Source organism: Phyllostomus hastatus, unplaced genomic scaffold (assembly GCF_019186645.2).
Source record: "Phyllostomus hastatus isolate PE091 unplaced genomic scaffold, TTU_PhHast_1.1 phas_contig_80, whole genome shotgun sequence".
In the NCBI taxonomy this organism is placed as follows: Eukaryota; Metazoa; Chordata; class Mammalia; order Chiroptera; family Phyllostomidae; genus Phyllostomus; species Phyllostomus hastatus.
In genome coordinates, this window is record NW_025333960.1 from 30,247,607 (window position 1) to 30,265,238 (window position 17,632).

Sequence of the window (17,632 nt, forward strand, 5' to 3'; positions counted from 1 at the left end):
GCATTTCTTAGCTCTGTCCCCTTTGTCCAGCTTTGCTAGAGCTGTTTTCATCCTTAGTAAGTGCCAGGGGCAGCTGTGCACTCTGTTGTGTGGATGCCACTGTGCACATCACTGTTTTCAGCCTCCAAATGGGCAGAAACTGGGGTGCTACCCTGCTCCTTGCAGACTTCTGTGGCAAGGGAGCAGTGGCTCTGAAGAGCCAGCACAGGGGATCTGAAGCGTGAGTGGCTCCAGCCTGTTCTGCCATTACTCTCCCTGAGCAGGCACCAAGGTGTGTGAGAACCAGGTGTGCTTGTGCACATGATGGTCTGGGCATCTTGCTGGGAGCCTGGAGGGTGGAGCTATTGGATCTCTCATGAAAGGGAGGTGCCCATCAGGTTCATAGGAAAGTGGAAGAAAAGGCCCCTGCCCAAAAGCCATACAACTCAGTCATTAACACCGCCTGAGTCTGCCTAGACCTCTACCCCCTGACCCAGGCAGTTGGCTCCTTAGCAGGCAAGAGCTCCACAGGGTGGGGCGACAGGGATTCCAGACTGTTGGGCTGTAGCTTTCCGGGCAGATATTCTATGGAGGGGAGTGCTCCACCCAGGAAAGATGGCATCTGCGGTGTGGGAGAGGGACTCAGCACAGGGATCCTGGCGGCCGTCCTTCAGCCCTCTCCCCAGAGCCACAGACCTCAGTCTCTGCTCACATGACTCTGGTCCACTCTGCCCTCGCTCCACCAAAGTGAGTGGCTCCAGACAAGATTTTGTGAGCTGGTCCTTTAAGAGTGCACCTGTGCCTCCAGCAGACTACCATCTCTTGCTGGTGGACAGGAACTACCCCCCCAACCTGATTTTCAGTCAGATGTTATGTGGGTGCCTCTTCCCAGCTCTGGTGCTTTGGGCTGGGAGCCCAGCTTAGGGCTGAGACCCCACTTTTTGCAGGGGGGCCTTGCAGCTGAGATGTCCCTCTGGAATCTCCAACACCACTCACAGGGGCAGGCCAGCTCTTTCGCAGCTCCGCCCCCCCAACCCGTGTTGATGTGGCTTCTGTAAAACCTGGGTAATGAGACTTCTGTTTGTCGATTGTTCTATACTTTAGTTATAAATCCAGTTTGGTCCTGGGAGGAGGTGAGTGTAACTTTCACCTACTCTGCCGCCATCTTGGATCCCTGATGCTGTCTTTCTTTAAAGCCAACACTGTGTTGTAGCAGACTTTTTAGCTGTAACATGTCTCTAGACCTCAAGAGATGGTGACTGACGGCTGATCCGAATCTCACAGCAATAATCTACCAATTCAAAAATCTCATGGTGGATTTTCACTCACCAGAAACTATACTATGTTTTCTTTGATACCAAAAACTTGATCCTCAGCCATCTTCAACTGAAAGTTATTTTTGTATCAAAGGTCAAATTCTCCAGATTCTCAAATGCAGCAGCGCAGAGCATACCTAGGGTCATCTACTGACAATATTGGTTTTCGGTTACAGAAGTGCACGTCTTGCACATGATGAATGGGATCCTCAAGCCCCGCAGACCTGGGTGCAGTGGTAGCCCTGCTCCTGGCTGCTGAGTAATGTGAATAATCCCAGAAGAGGTGATGACTTTTTCTTTCCAAACATTTATCAAACACGACTGAAAAGATGACAGTGTGTTTGTAGTTTTTCAAGGAATATGTACTTGGAGCACACGGCGTCCCAAATGGAAATTTTCCCACTTTTGCTGTCTTCCGCGTGTGGCGCTTTGGAAGCCTGCTCCTCAGCGCCTGGCAGCTCCGGGGAGACCTGTCCAAGGGATGTGTGGTCTTCTGCTCAGGAGCAAGGGCAGCAGGGGGGTTTTTTTCTATTAAAAATGGACAAGTTGTAATTTAGAAATACATGGATGCCTGTGGATTTTTAAATTGGATTTAAAAAGCTGTGGCAAGGATCACAGAGGTCGGTCTTTAATTACAGCCCTCACCAGCCCTGAATTTTGCTGTGCTAAGTGGGGGGAGGCACCACCATGGGGCAGGGCGTCAGGCATCTCAGGACGGGCTCTCTGCTGTGGTGACAGGAGAGAGAGCACACAGTGGGACAGCAGATGCGGGGTCGGGGTCCCAGGATGCTGGTGATCTTAAAGATGGCCCAAGCCTCAGGGAAGTACTAAAGGACAGAGTGTTTTGTTGAGGGGTTTCACTGATCACTAATCTAGGGCGGTCTGATCATACAGTTCTTGCATTACTGAGGGGATGGAGTGAGGCAAGGAGTGAAATACTTGCTAATTTCATGCTGCTGAGTTTGAAATCCTCTGCTCATTGAGAAGAACACAGGTGTTACAAATGGTTGAGACGAAATGAAGAAAGGGAACATTAAATCAGCGTTTGAGGAGAAAGGGCCTTCGAGTTACCTGAGCCAGGGTCCAGACAGCCATGGAGACGAGCCAGGTGGATGATGGCCCAGGGGACCTGGACAGCATGTGCCCCACATAAAGGGTTGGTGCTGCTCAGCCCCGTCTCCCTGGGCCTGGAAGGGATGGCCCAGGGTTCCTGGATCTTCCCATTCTTCAAAAGAAACTGGAAACCTGGACTTTTATGTAAAATCTCTTCTTAGTTTCGGCAACTAATCAAAAAGATTTCAAAATGCCACACAGGCCAAACGGAGGGCATCCATCAGTCAGCTGGCAGCTTGCCCCTGGGGGTCTGCTGGGGCCCCTCATTCTTCGGGTGCTAGCACCAGCTGGCCCCATGTTCACTCTGCCACTGGCCCGACGGCAGCCCGAGGCGTGGAGGCCCAGACCCTTGTACGTGAGGCTAGCTTACTTCTCTTCCGAAGGGACATTCCTGGGCGAGTCCTGGGGTGATGTGGATGTTCAGGGTTTTCTGGCTGGAGGGCTGCTCACCCTGTAGTGTTCCTGAAAGCTCTTCCTAGAAGTCCACGGTCACGGCCAGCTGGACGTCCCTGAGGTGTGGCTCCTGCTCCCGGGTGCTCAAGTCTCACATGCCAGGGGAGCTGGGTACTTGGCCATCTGTGTGTTTTCCTAGGATATCGGTGGATCTTCCTTGGGTGGTGGGTTAACCCCTACACGCATGGACCCCAAGACAGACCCGCTCAGCATGAAGAACCCTGCACACAGGTGTGGCGGGGTCGGAAGAAGGAGTGGGGTCTGAGTGAGAGGGAAAAGTTCCGAAGAGATTCAGACAACCCCACTCTCCACCCACCCCAGTTTCTGCTCTTAGACCTCAGCCTAACCTGAGACTTTTGCCATCCCCCACGGGAGCTAAAGTCAGGTGTCTCTGTTCTCAGAGCGGGCCCTAGACCCTGCATCAGATCACCTGGGGATGGGGGAAAATGAGCGGTGTCCTGAGCCCCTACTGCCCACACCCTCAGATCAGAGTGCTGAGTTTTGACTGGGAAGTCTCCCTATTGCCCACAATCCCGAGGAGGTTAAATTAAAAAATATATTTTTTGCTGATCTGACAAAAAAATACATATAATTTTGATTCATTCACACCGTATGGTAATTGTTGTGTTGGAAGTTGTCATTTTTTAAATTTAACAGTCCAAGATCAGTGCCCCTGACTAGCCAGGCATTGCACGTGTTAAAAACTCTTTCAGCACACTGGTTTACCATGTCTGATTCCATTTACATGAAATGTCTAGAATAGGAAAAATATATGAACAAGGAAAGCAGATTAGTGATTCCTGGGAGCCAGAGGTGGTGTGTTTGCAGGAGGAAGGAGTCACTGCTGACGGATACGTGGCCCCTTTTGGGGATGGAAATGTTCTAAGATTGACTGGGTGACGGACGCACCGCTCTGTGAATGTGCTGCTGGCCAGAGAAAGCACACCCTGAGTGGTGAGTTGTAGAGTACCTGAGATCTGTCTCAATGAAGCTGGAACCAGAAAAAGTGGAGGTGAAATGAATTTCTGGAAAATAGGACCTGAGGAAATTTGCTGCCAGCAGACTCTCACTAAAGAAGGAAATGATCACAGAAGCACAGAAATGCAGGAAGGAATGATGTGCAAGAGACAAGGTGAAAACTGGGTAAATTTGAATGAATATTGATTGCCCAAAACCATACCATGTATTGGGGCGCAAAACATTTTTCAGTGTCTAAAAGGTACAGACGATATTAAAGTGGCCTCTAGTGCTCTCAAGTCATCTGGAAAGTGATACTCATTTACAGTAGGTTCTGCTGAGTCAGGAGGCCATGTGATCATATATAGGGTAAATTACTAAAAAGCTAATGAAAGAATGTGTAACTAGGAATAAATAGAATAATAGAAAGGAAACATGGAATAATAAACAATAGTAGATTAACCAAAAGGTGACAAGAAAGGAGGAAAAAGGAACTAGAATAAGTAGATCAAATGATAAAATATAGATTTGCTTTTTTACTGTTTTTGTTACTAGTATACATTTCTAAGATACATACTATTCATATTGCCTTGTGCCCATCACCCAAAGCCAAATCATCTTCCATCACCATATACTGGCCTCCCTCGCCCTCTATCCCACCCTCACCCCTTCGCTCTGGTAAGCACCAGCTGTTGTCTGTGTCTGTGAGTTTCAGTTTTATATCTCACATGTAAGTGAAATCATATGTTCTTAGCTTTTTCTGACTAATTTCGCTTAGCATAATATTCTCAAGGTCCACCCATGTTGTCACAAATGGCAGTGTTTCGTCTTTTCTTAGGGCTGAGTAGTATTCCATTGTATATATATGTACCACATCCTCTTCCCCCAGTCTTCTATCAAAGGGCCCTCTGGTTGTCTCCATGTCTGGGCCCCCGGGGGCAGTGCTGCAGCGAACAGAGGGGCGCATGTGTCTTTGTAAAAATGTAGATTGGAGCGCGAAGATCAGAAAGTACTTTAGATTAATAGGCTTCAATTAAATACTTTTATTTAAAAACTAAGTTTGTGAGATCGAATTCAGAAAAACTACGTTCTGCTTACAAGAGACACATCCGAGATGTTGCCGGTGAATAAACGGAAGAAGGCACACGTGCAGCGCTAACTGAAAGGAAGTGGTGCAACTGTGCCAGCACCGGCGGCGTCTTCTTTAAGGTGAGAAATGTTGCTAGAGGAGGTAAGGAGGAAATCTCATAGCGCTAAAAGAATCAGTCGACTAGGAAATAGAGGCAAACAGACAAATCAGTATGGACAGAACTGAAAGGACAAATAGGAAAAGGCTCAGGTGGGGCAGGAGCTGACGATGCCTCTCTGTGGAAGGAGCGGAGGAGCGGCAGTGAGGGTGGGGGGGGCGGGTCTGGGAGTCGCTGCGGAGCGCACGTCCTCACCACCAGGTCCCAGAACATGCTTCAGGAGATCTTATGGAGTTGATATCATTCAGAGTATATTTTCCTGCCATAAATTAAGCTAGAAATCCATAATAAGAAAAGAGGTTAGAAAATTCCCGAATATTTGGAAACTATGTAATATAGTTCTAAATAACCCACGGGTCAAAGAAGAAATTCTGGTGGAATTTAGAAAATATTTTGGATGGAAGAGAGTGAATATATGCCATATCAGATCTTGTGGGCTGTAGCTAGACCCTAGTCAGAAGGAAAGTCTAGTCTTAAATGTACAAGATTGAAAAGAAGAAAGATGGAAAATCTTGAGGTTTTAGGCATTAGAAAAATACCAGCATGTTAAACACAATGTAGAAGGAAGGAAATCATAAAGATAAAAAAAAATAAATGAGATAGAAAACAAACTTAATGGAAAACCAGTGTAATCAAAAGTTGGTTCTTTCAGCCCTGACTGGTGGTGGCTCAGTTGGTTGGGTGTTGTCCCGCAAAGCAAGGGGGTGCCAGTTTAATTCCAGGCCAGGGCACATGCCTGGGTGGTGGGCTTGGTCCCCGGCTGGGGTGCAACCAATCTGTTTCTCTCTCAGACTGATGTTTCTCTCCTTTCTTTGTCTTTCCCTTCCCCTCTCTCTAAAAATAAATAAGTAAAATCTTTAAAAAAGTTGGTTCTTCAAAAGACTAATAAGTGAATAAAGAGCTGATCCTAAACTATCAGAGAAAAAAATGGGAAAGCACCAATCACCGATATCAGGAGTGAAGAAGGGGACAGCCCCACAGATCTTCAAGACACAAGACGTTCGCTGTTCTCTTTAGGCCCCTCAGTGCTTGTGGGATTTCAGCTGTGTGTGTTTATTCACGCCCATCCTCAAAACCAACTTTCCTACTCAGTGTCTCCACTTGCTTTAGAAATAAACATGTAAGAACCAAAAATCCCAGTTTTATCCTATCTTCCTGCCCCCAGTAGCTTTTTGTCCAATGTTCCCCATGTTTGTGGAAGGTGCCACTATTTATTAATTTGCTCAGGCAAGAAACCCAAGATTTTGCCTCTCTCTGCTGGGTGCCTCCACTTTGATCAGTCACCAGGCCGCCCTGACTTTTCCTTTCCCCCTCTCTGTATCACTGCCCTCTTTCCTCCTCTCCTCATTTCCATTGCTTCTGTGATTGTCCCAGCCACCTTGAAATCGCTCCCAATTCCGGCAGTGGTTCTTGACTTGCCTACTGCTTCCTTCCCCACCTTGCAAAGCTGGCCCTGCATGCACCTGTGTACAGTCATTTCACCACTTCTTCTTGCCCTGGAATCAAGTCTAACATCTATTGGGACCACACGTTCCCACTCTGGAGCCCTCTGCCTTTCTCTGGGCTTTTGCACCCATCATACTTCAGTTCCCCAAGCCTTACGCTCCTCCACCAATGAAAACAGGGACAGAAACAAGAGAGGTAACTGACTCATTGTCCTCCCCATTTTCCTGGTCTCTCACTGGCTATTGGTGGCCTGTTCCATCCACGGCCCTGAGTGCCCTGGGACCCGGCCTGTCATACCCCTGGCCGGGTCCCTGGGACATGGCACAGTGCCTGGACCAGAGAAGGAGCATGGGAAGGGGTTAGTAATCTGAATGAGTGAGTGAATGAATGATAAAGATCAATAAGAATCCTGAATCTTAGTGCTGACATTATTTTTCATCTTGACTGAAGTGAAACAGAATGGAAAAAGGCACCTGTAAAGATGAGTAAATATAGTCCAGCCTTTTTCAACAGAAAAGTTTAATGCATTGCTGCTTATTTATTTAATGATAGGAAGGTCTTTTAAAAGAATTCAAATATTTACCAGATTACCATACCCCCTCAGCTTAAGCTTTTAATGGGATAAATCTGGCCTCTGTCTGTCTTGCAGAATTTGGCAGAGACCCTTGCCTTTGGTTGGTGAGCTGTGCAATTTTGTTGACTCACACAGAAATCTGGGGCTTGATTTGGAAACTTCCTAGATTAATTTCAGGACATCGCTTCTCCCACTGGGGTGGGTGGCCACCAATAACATAACTTATTACAGGTTTCTGAGGAACTAAAATCCAAGTGCTTTCAGGGTGAATACATTCATATTGCTTCATCATCCATGTATGCTGAATCTTCCAGGATATCCTCACACTTCACCCTAGAACATTTACAAAAGTACCTGTGAAGCATGTGCTGTTCCAAACAGGCCTGTAGGGATTTCAAACTGTGAATGTGATTTGCTGGGGTTAGCCAGCGGGACCTATTTTCTTCTGATATCATGAGAATTAGGTTCATTTGCTCTTTTCTTAAGAAAACTGTCTAAGGGTTACATGTATTTTTTATATATGGAAAATGACCTCTTTGTATAAAGGAATCATTTTTTATTGTGAAATATGTTGTGCACACAAAGGAATACACCTGAAGCACATGTGCAGATTGAAGGATGATGAAGTGAACGCCATGTCCCCACTGCCTATCTCAGGGAATGGTGGCGGAGGGCAGCCTTGAGTGTGTGCCCTCCACCTTGTCCCTCCGAGGTGGCCGTTATGGGTAGGGGGCGCCATAGCCCACAAAAGCTCGGATGGCCGAGCCAGGGTCTCGAGTAGGTATCATCTAGAATCGAAGGGGCCATGTGGCACTGCTCGCTGGAAAGCTCTTTCCTAACTTCTTTTACTGGTCATCGAAGTCCAGTTTCTTATCTCTGCTGCCTTTAGAAGGAACTAGGGAGTTGGGGGAGGCACAGGCTTCGTGACTGCCCAGCAACGGAAGCGGTGTCTGTGAGGAAAACGGGCGTGGCTCTTACAACTGACGGACAGACCTGTGCTGACTGCCTTTGCCCAGCTCTTAGAGCTGGGATGAGCCCGAAGTGGGGCTCTTGGGGGGCTCACAGGAAACCCGGCCCTGGAGCAGATGAGGCCACAGCAGCGCTTCACTTCTCAGCCAGGAGCAGGGCCGGCCTCGTGGGCGTATCTTGAAAGTTTTCCTACTTTTACCTTTGGATGTGCACATGTAAGTGAGGTACAACAAGATGATGAAATGTGCTCTGGGGGTTTGGGCCCACAACTCACCCCTGCTCCCCGCCCCGGGAGGGGTCCTCAGCTGACTGCTTCCCTACTCCTGGGTCTTCCAGGCCTTCCCACCTAGCAATTGCTGCTGTCTGTTGTCTGCAGATGGGCTTGGGCTCCGGGAGGGGCAGGGGTGGTGCCGGGCGTAAATGCTCTGTGGCATCTGAGGGCTGGACAAGGTGGAGGCATTCCTGCCTTGAGCTGGCAATGTCATGGCACACTCAGAGGGCACCTTGTCGGGGGTGAGCCTCTCATCCGCTTCTGATCCAGGCACCAAGCACTAAAAGTGTGAAATTGCAACCCCTGCCGGCTGCCTATTTGCTGTGCGTCTTTGCTCGTGGGAAGAGAAAATGGACTTAAAGCAACAAGCATAAAATGTTTCTTACAATTCTGTGGTTTGCTGGGATGATCTTCTGGTTGGGACCAGTTGGACTGATCTCTGCTGGGCTCTGTCCTGTGTCTGTCGTCAGCTGAAGGGTCACCTGGAGGCTTGCTGACCCAACCTAGCTCACTTAGTGGGTGGCAGTTGGCTGGCTGTCAGAGAGGGTAGCAGGCACAGCCGGGCTTCCTGGAGGCTGCCTAACCCGGCTTCTTCCCATGGTGGCAGAGGTCCAAGACAGTGAGAAAGGACAGCCCGCCTCAGTGAGCACGCATCTTTTAAGTCTCTGCTCTGTCCCATGTGCTACCTTGTTGGCCAAAGCAAGAGGCAGGCCAGCCTAGATCCCAGGAGTAGAGAAAGATCCACCGCTTGATGGAAGTAGCTGCAAAAGTACATCGCAAAGGATGTGCATTCAGGGACAGATAGGAGGAACCAATTAAACGACATAAACAAATGACATTTCTTTTAGCTTTTCTTTTTTTTTCTTTTTAACAATCAGCATATATTTTGCCACTTTTGAACTACTACTAAAATTAGCTTAAAGGATAGTCCTTGTGTGTTTGTAGAATGGTCCCGTGTAAATCTATTTTGGGGTCACAATACATTTTATTGCTTAGACTAAGGCTCACTGTAGACTGTCGCCAAACCAGGTAATCATTAAACCACCCTAGTAACATGCCGCTTCAGTGGATGAAGGAAAGAAAAGAATGTAAATCCAGACGTGACATCAGCCTTGTTTTAGATACTTTTTTTCCCCAGGGTGGTGAGTCTGCCCTTTCTTCTTGATTGCAGTGTCTTCTTTGTAGGAATGGTCAAAAGAACCCCAGAGTAGCTTGTACAACCTGCCTGCAAGGAATGGGGGGCTCTTTCTGCATCCTCAGAGGTTGAGGGCCCGTTTTCATGGTTTGCTTTGACCTGGGAGGAATGGCACAAAATTCCAGAATACTTGCAGGGGTCCCTCCTTGAAGGTCTGTGACTGACTCCCTCCCGAGCACCCCACCCCCAGCAGAATGCTGGCTGCTGGTTTACAGCCTGCAACCTGATCGGAAGTCTTCCTGCTCCGCCACATCCCTGCCCCTAAACTTCCCTAACGCCCGCACTTCTATAATAGCCCTGAAACGTTATCTGCCCACATGGCTCCCGGCTTTGTCTTATGTCCTGAAGTGCCCGGCAGTGTCCTGGCCACTGAGCCTAGAGCCAAGAAAGGAGTACAGGGGACATGCTGCCAGGGGATAAGGGCTGACATGAAAATTGTCGGAGTCAGGAAATTCCAGGGCCCTTAAGTCATTCGGGAAGACAGTTGACAAGAGAGGCCAAGGGAAGGGATCATGTTGCCTCCGCGTCAGTAGGAACCGAGGTTCCCGTCAGGAGCCGGTCTGGCAGGGAGGTGTCTGAGTCCTTCGCTCTGTAGGCGAAGTCTGGATATTTCCGTCTGAATCTTTATAATAACCAGACTGGAATGAACCTCCACTCCCTGCCTAGTCACGCTGTTGTGTTCTTTTATAGCTTACTTAGGTACCCCTGACAAAACTGAAGAATTCATTTAGTGTACCTAGCAGTTCGTCTGTTAAAAGGATACCTAAATATTGACACGTTGTTTCAAGGTGCCCGTCCAGCAAAGAAGCCCTGTATTCCTGCTGCTTAGCTCGTGGGATGGTTCACATATTAATCTCGTGTGTCTCAGGTGTGACGATGAGGTGGGGTTTGTGCTGAGGGCTGGGGTGGGCAGTGTGTGTTGATTCGTTTGGTGTTTTCACAGGCAGCCTGTGCTGTTGGGACTGCTTTTGTGCCCGCGTGTCCTGGCTCACCACGGGCGGTGGTGTCTGACCTCGCCCCCTTGCTGTAGCCCTACTGCGAGGACTCCACACACACTGCTTCAGGGATTAAAAGGCATATTCATCGTTTCTGTTTTACTTGAAGGACTTGCTAGCACAAACGGCTAAACTATTAAGCAGGGGGAGCAGCATCACTGGCGTAGGAAGTAGTGGCAGCCTTCCTCCAGGAAGAGCGACTGGGCCAGTTTTATGGAGGAAGCCTGGGTCTCGGAGGCTGTGGCTGCTAATTATAGAGAAGGAATACAACTGAGGGTGAACTTCCACACATTTGACAGTTGGTTTAAATGGCTTTTTATTCTCTTCTGTGTTCTATTTGTATGTCATACTTACTCAATGAAATGATTTTTGAGGGAAGGGAGTGTTTATGTGTTGCTTGGTGCACAGCCCGTGCCTGACATGTAATTTTGTTCAAATTGAACCATGGAAAAGGCGATAGTTTGTGATGCCCTGAATGTGAGGAGGGGAATGATGAGAACAGGCAGTTCTGCTAAGCGTTTGGGATCCTGTTGTCAGAAGGCTGGGGAGGGGTGGGCTTCCTGTTGTGGTTCAGGGCTGGCTGGGGTCATGTTCAGACAGACACTCGGTGGGCCAGGGTGAGAGCTGAGGAAAACCAGATGTTCACCTTGGGCTGCTGGGAATAAAATCAGAAGGTATAGGGTGGAGAGGATGTGCAAAATAGCTGTGATTGCCAATAAGGGCTGTGTCTGCTGGCCACTCGGAATCCCCACTTTCACCCTGACCAAGGGCAGCCTAGGGCCGGGTGGGTGGTGAGGGCTGGAAGCCCAGGGCAAGGTCTCTCGGCCTTGCATCCACTCCCTATAATCTCCACTGTGGGCCTGGGGGCTTCAGAGGGCTGACTGGTATTCTTGGGGATTTTGTGAGCCAGTTGCTCAACACAGCCATTATTAAAAACTTAATGATATAAATGTGCAATTAATAAGTTATACTAAAACAAATATAATAAGGTACAAACTTCCAGTTATAAAGTAACTAAGTCACTGGGGTGTGATGTACAGCCCAGGGAATATAGTCAGTAATATCGTAATAACTTTGTATAGTGGCAGATGGTTTAACTAGACTTACTGTGGTGATCATATCCTATGGTGTATTAATGTTGAATCACTATGTTGTATAACTGAAAGGAATATAACATTGTATGTCAATTATACTTTAATAAAAACAGCCAAAAAGAAAGATAATAATAACTCCAAACATGGCACTTTCTAATTGTTTTACTACATTTGACCGACATCTCCTATCTGTATGGTAATTACACTATATACTGTTGAGCTGCTGTGTATCTTTTTGCAACTCTGAGTTCGGTGACTTCATGTTGTTAGCTTGGCGCTGGCCATGGGGGGAGTGTTTACACCACAGGCACCTGTACATTCTGCCCCTCCCCACACCAGGACAGCATGTCCTTTCTCACCGGGCTCTCCCGCTAGGCCTAGTACGGATCACAGCCTCAGCAGGACTCCGATACCCTCGAGGAGAAGCAGACACTCTCTACCCAAGAGCTTCTTTCTCTGGGCTCACCTGTTTCTAGGGGCTGAAGCCCAAGAAACGGCTATGGCTTGAAGCGTTCCCATTATCCCCATCTTCCAGGCTGTTGATTATATGTGAGATTAAAAATAAGCAAATGCGCTGATGCTCTCCACAGAACAGGCCAAGTGAGCTTTTATTAGCTAGCAGCACCTGGAGGAGTTGAAAGCTAGAGCAAGCTTCAATGAGTCCAGCTTTACGTGCGGTCAGCATACATGTTAACAGGACCAGTTTCTAATGGAATTTTCCACCCAGGAATGATAAAGTCTGACTTTGGTCCTCAGGGGACCTTGGCTCAGGAGACGCCTCCTGCAGGAGATCATTCCTGCCCACTGGCTCTGCAGGCGGGGGGGAGGCAGCACCCCCAAGTGTTTCCCCAAGTCACAGGTGCACCTCTGACGCCACAGGACCATGAGTTTGGCCCATTGATTCCTGGGTTTAAATGCTCTGTTTTATTTTAATTTTCATTTCTTTTACTGTTGTTCAAGTACAGTTGTCTCGGATCGGAGGATCCATCTGCAAGTGCCAGTCAAGAATGCCGAACTGCAGCAGCACGCCCTTGGAGGGACAGTTTGCTACTAGAGAAATGAAACAAGTGAATCAAATAGGATTAACCCCTTCAAGCAATTTCACTAGGCGTTCCTTACAAATAATAGAGAACAAATTCCTTTCATTCTGTTGAGGATAACCAGAAACACAGACCTGCGGGGTCTCTAATTGAAAAAAAGAAATCTCATCAAACTGTACCCTTAAAATCTATGCAATTTAATGTAAGTTATAGTTCAATACAGTTGTTTTCCAAGATAAAAAAGAATCAGCAGCCTCTTATAAATGCTGACTCTAGAGAAGTTAACATTCTCCTGTTCTCTTGCTGAGTCTAATAAGCAAAACTTTTCTATCAAAGGAGACTAATTCCCTGTCTGAAATCTCACTGTGGAAGTATTATCAAGTGTCCATTTAGATGTTTTAAAAGAGCCACACACTTGCCTCGACTCCAGCCCCAGTCTCCTGTCATTTTGAAACAAGAAACTTAGCAAGTAGGTGAGTACGAGCTACCCTATAGCCCAAGAAATCAAGCATGAAATCATACACTTGTCACCACGTCAATTTTAATCTTGGTAAAATTATTTTCCTTCATTTTTACGTGTATTGTTCATTCTAAACGTCATGCAGTGCTGCTGTCACTACCGACTCGCTGCTGCAAAGGCCGCGTCTTGCTCTCGTCACTGCCCGGTGCAGCGTGGGTAGCAACGGGCTCCGCTTCGTGCAGTGATCCGGGAATCCGAGCTCCTCCGTCCAGGGCTCTGGCGGTTTCTAGAGTTTGGAGTCCTCTACTGGCTCCTCTGCATGTGCCTCGAGCAACAGAAGAGAAGTGGAAGGCTGTGCAGGGGTGTTATGGTCAGGCCTGTCGGGTGCCTTGTTCACTTTCGCTCACGTGCCATTGGCTGGTACTCAGTTACATGGCCAAAGCCCAATTATGTGGCTGGGATATGAGGTCTGTGTGTCCGGCAGGGAAAGAGAAGGGGGTTGACATGCACAGGGAGTCACCTTGGCCACACTGGCACACTCAGATGCCATAAGCTGCATCCTGTAAGGTTGATGTTTTTAAGTCCTTTGTAGGTCTCAGGCCACAGGGAGGGTCAGAGCTTAGTGGTGAGCAGGATCTTGAGTCAAACTGCTGGTATCCAAATCCCAGCTCCATCATTCACCAGATGGGACATTAGGCAAATAACTTAGTCTCTCTCTGTGCCTCAGTTTTTTCACCTGTACAGTGGGGATAACAATAGAACTTAATAAGGTTCATGTGAGATCAAATGAAGTAACATATGCAAAATGCTTAGAAGTATGCATGGGACATAATGAATAAGTATTTGTTAAATACATTTTTAAAAACTGAGACTGGTAACAAGAGAGACTGCATGTCCTCTGTGGTGTGTTGTGATTTGGATATGTTGTCATCCAAATGGAGAATGTTTCTTTCAGTTCAACTGTGAAAATGTTTATTGAGCAACTATTAATTGCAATGTGCGAAGTATGAAAGAATCTTCATAAGTAGGCTTCTCACTGAATCAAAGGAAACAGTGTGTTTTCCCCACCAAATTTGCCTTTTAAACTCTGTGACTCTTAGTCCATGTTCATGTCAGCATTGTGATCTTGGTTTCCACTCCCCAGATCCATAGATTCTCCTGGGCCCCTTGGAGAGGAAACTGGCCCAGGACCCAAAGGGCTCCTTCTCTCCCCCTCCCCCCACCTACATCTCTGGGCCCTGTCAGTGCCACTCCATTATTGGTGTCCCATCTGTCCACTCGGTAAGCAGTCTGCTCCCAATCTATTTACACGAACACACTACCTCTTATGATTATGAGCGGAATTTCCGAGTAATGCTTGATTTGAAAAACCACATGAGGGCAACATGAAGTGGTTTCTGCACACAGAGTCCCCATCCAGGAGCAGGCTGGCTTAACAGGCTCTTTCTCCCACAGCTCGATGACTGCACGCTGCAGCTGTCCCACAACGGCGCCTACCTGGACCTGGAGGCCACCCTGGCAGAGCAGCGGGATGAGTTGGAAGGCTTCCAGGATGACGCTGGGTAAGAGCCACGACTGTCACTGCCGACCAGTCCTGACCTTCCAAGAAATGGGGGCACATGGAGGCCTGAAAATGTCTTGGAGAAACCACCACACCTTTGGCCTTCTCTTCACTCACAGTCACACAAAACAGAAGGGAGATGCAAGGGACCCCTGTCGTCACTGCAGACCCTTTTGCAGTTTGAGTAACTATTTTTTTAAAAATTCAATTACAGTTGACATCCAATATTACAGTAGTTTTGGGGTACAGCTCAGTGGTCAGACATCGACAGAACTCATGAGGTGATCCCCTCAATGAGTCTAGTGCCCTCCTGACACCATGTCCTTGAGTCACTCTTCTCGAAGTGTCTCCTCGGGGGTTGGGACATTTCTGGTATAGTTTAATTCAGCCTGTGGTATGTACATCCTGTTTCCTTTTTGGTAAAAGCCACATATAATTAAATTAATATTATTAAGATTTTAGTGGATTGACAACTGTTTCAAACATTGTTTTTAATGGTAACTTACTGGATATTTAGTTTTCTTGGCAGATGCCCTACTCGATTATTTTATACTACATCATCTTTCTAACTCATTGCACTTGAAAACAATGATTAATTATGTTAATTAACATCAAGTCACTTTTAGCCTGCGTTTAGAATTGCTTAATACTTCTGATTGCTGAGTCTGAATAAAATAATACACATACAAAATCAAAGACGTGTAGAGAAAGTGAAATCTCTGTAAGGATATGCCCATACAACCAGCCATTCCTATATTTATTTGTGAGGCCCCCTGCCTCCCTCTCCACCCCTCATCCATCCAGAGCCAAGTGCATCTCTGACTTTATCACCTTCCTCCTTAGGAAACTTCAGGGGCTCCCTGTTACTTTCCAAATAATGCTCAGCTATCTCAACCTGGTGGTCAGGGGCCTCCCCCAGAGTGGTTTGGACATTACCTTGCTTGAGTTAAAAATATACTACAATCAGATGAATATTATCTGAGGAGACTGATTTTTTTCATGGATGGCTCAAAAAAAAAAAAAAAAAAAAGCGGAGGGGAGCCTTGTTAGTGTTAGTTTCCTACCTGACTCCACTGTGTACTGATAAATTCTCAGATTTCCCTGCTTTATCACCCATCACAATTTATGGTCCATTTTTCCTTAATGATTTGTTTTCTCTGTTGATAAAACTCTACGAGGTCAGAACTAGAACTGTCTGAATATCCAGTGCCTAGTTTTTTCTCAGCACATTATGGGAACTTAGGGAAGGAACATTGGTGGCCAGGTAAATGAGAGGACCCCAGAATGGATCCCTGAATGTGACCTAGAGCTCCAAGAAAACCAGGGTCCTGGGTAGGACCCAGCAGGGTCCTGTGAGGATGCCCTTCCTGTGTGCCCAGTGGTTCCACGGACCACACCAACAGTGCAGGGGAAAGGTCTGAACACTGTCACTGGCTGTGCACACGTGAGGGTGTCATTGTTAAGTCCCATCGGGTTCTGTGCATCTTCATTTTTAAAATGACTATTATTGGACCAATAGATTTGAGGAAATTCTATCACTATAGTTTTTACCAAGTGTCTGACATGCTATCCTGATATATAAGATGCTATAATGCAGGCTGGACGACCGTCTAATTGAGTGACGTTATGGCTCATCGATCCAGGAGAGTTATGAATAAATCATTGTCAACCTGAAAAATATCTCTAGTGGTGTTATGCTTGAAGACCACGTCCTGTTTGACTTTTTCTCTCATATCAGAAGTTGAATGTTTTAGAGATAGCAGCTTAGAAAAAACAAGTGTTAATGTATGAGGCAACACTATTAAGAATTAAGCGTCAGGAAGAAAGTTACCTTTATGGGCCACCTGCCATACCAACCACAATGCTAGGCACCTTATTGAAGGTATGTTTGTTTAACAGCTTATTCTCTTAACAGTCCTGTGGTTGGATTTCATTGTCGCCACTTTTCATATGAAACAACAGGGTATGAAGTTAAACTACACAGTTGGGTCTGCAGAGCCAGTGGACGGTGGAGCCGAGTCTGAACATAGGTCTGGCCAGTTCCCGAGTCTGCACAGGCATAGCTCACTCGATGGTGCTTCTCTTCAATGTGCCTCATGGACATTACCTTTCTCACAAATTGAAGGCAAGGCCTCCCAGCCCCCTGAGAAAGATCGTAAGTCACTATATTGTGAGACTTGCTTTATTGAGAGACTCGCTTCATTGCCTTGGTCTGGAACAGTATCTCCCAGGTATGTGTGTACTCCTCCGCCATCCCAGGAGCTCCTGGGCAAAGGCCCTTTAGAAATCTACTCGGGATGTACATTTGAACCTTTGGTGACATAAGGTTGGTTCGTGCAAGGACATCTTCAGTCCCAGGCTAAAACACTGCCTGCAGCTGAAACAGCCCCCCGCCATACTGCAGGTTGGCTGCAGGGAAGACACATTTCTGTCACCATCTGGTACCAACTCTACAGCTCACACCATCAGCACCAGCATCCAGGTGCTGGAAGTGTCTTTCCTGCTGCTCCTAAAGAGCCAGGAGCCCTGCTGCAAGGTCACTGGAGGGGAGATCCTGGGCTTGCTTTCTTACTCTGTTCCCTTCCAAATCACCATCACCTGGCCCTGGGCCCATGGTCCTGGCCCACATGTCTGCCCCCCAACAGCATGCAATGCTGGGGAAGTGAAGGACGGCAAGAAGGCAGGACTGATGAGGTGGGCAACTGCCAACAGGGGAAGGCAGCCCCAAAGCTGTTGGGTAGCTGCACACTTGACAGGTGTGCCCCAGACTCACCCCAGATGCGGGGTTTATGTTTTTCAAATAGCCTTTGTTTGCGTTGACCTACCCCTTGTCCCCTGGAACGCACTCAGTATGACCCTCGGTTTGTCTAGAAGAGCGTGAAGAAGCCACCTTTACTGATTTCTAGTGGGCAAGCCCCCCTGTCCCTGGCCTGGATTGCAGATGACATGCCAGGTTCATACT

The 17,632-nt window shown here is 47.4% G+C and overlaps 1 protein-coding gene across 9 annotated transcripts in view; it reads left to right on the forward strand.

Moving 5' to 3' along the window:
- FHOD3 (formin homology 2 domain containing 3) overlaps window positions 1-17,632 on the forward strand; it is a 432,675-nt gene that overhangs the window by 38,774 nt on the left and 376,269 nt on the right. For all 9 annotated transcript variants that reach the window (XM_045850095.1, XM_045850098.1, XM_045850099.1 and 6 more), the window contains exon 2: window positions 14,565-14,671. In XM_045850095.1, the coding sequence (XP_045706051.1) occupies window positions 14,565-14,671 (107 nt within the window). The remainder of the gene's footprint in view (window positions 1-14,564; window positions 14,672-17,632) is intronic.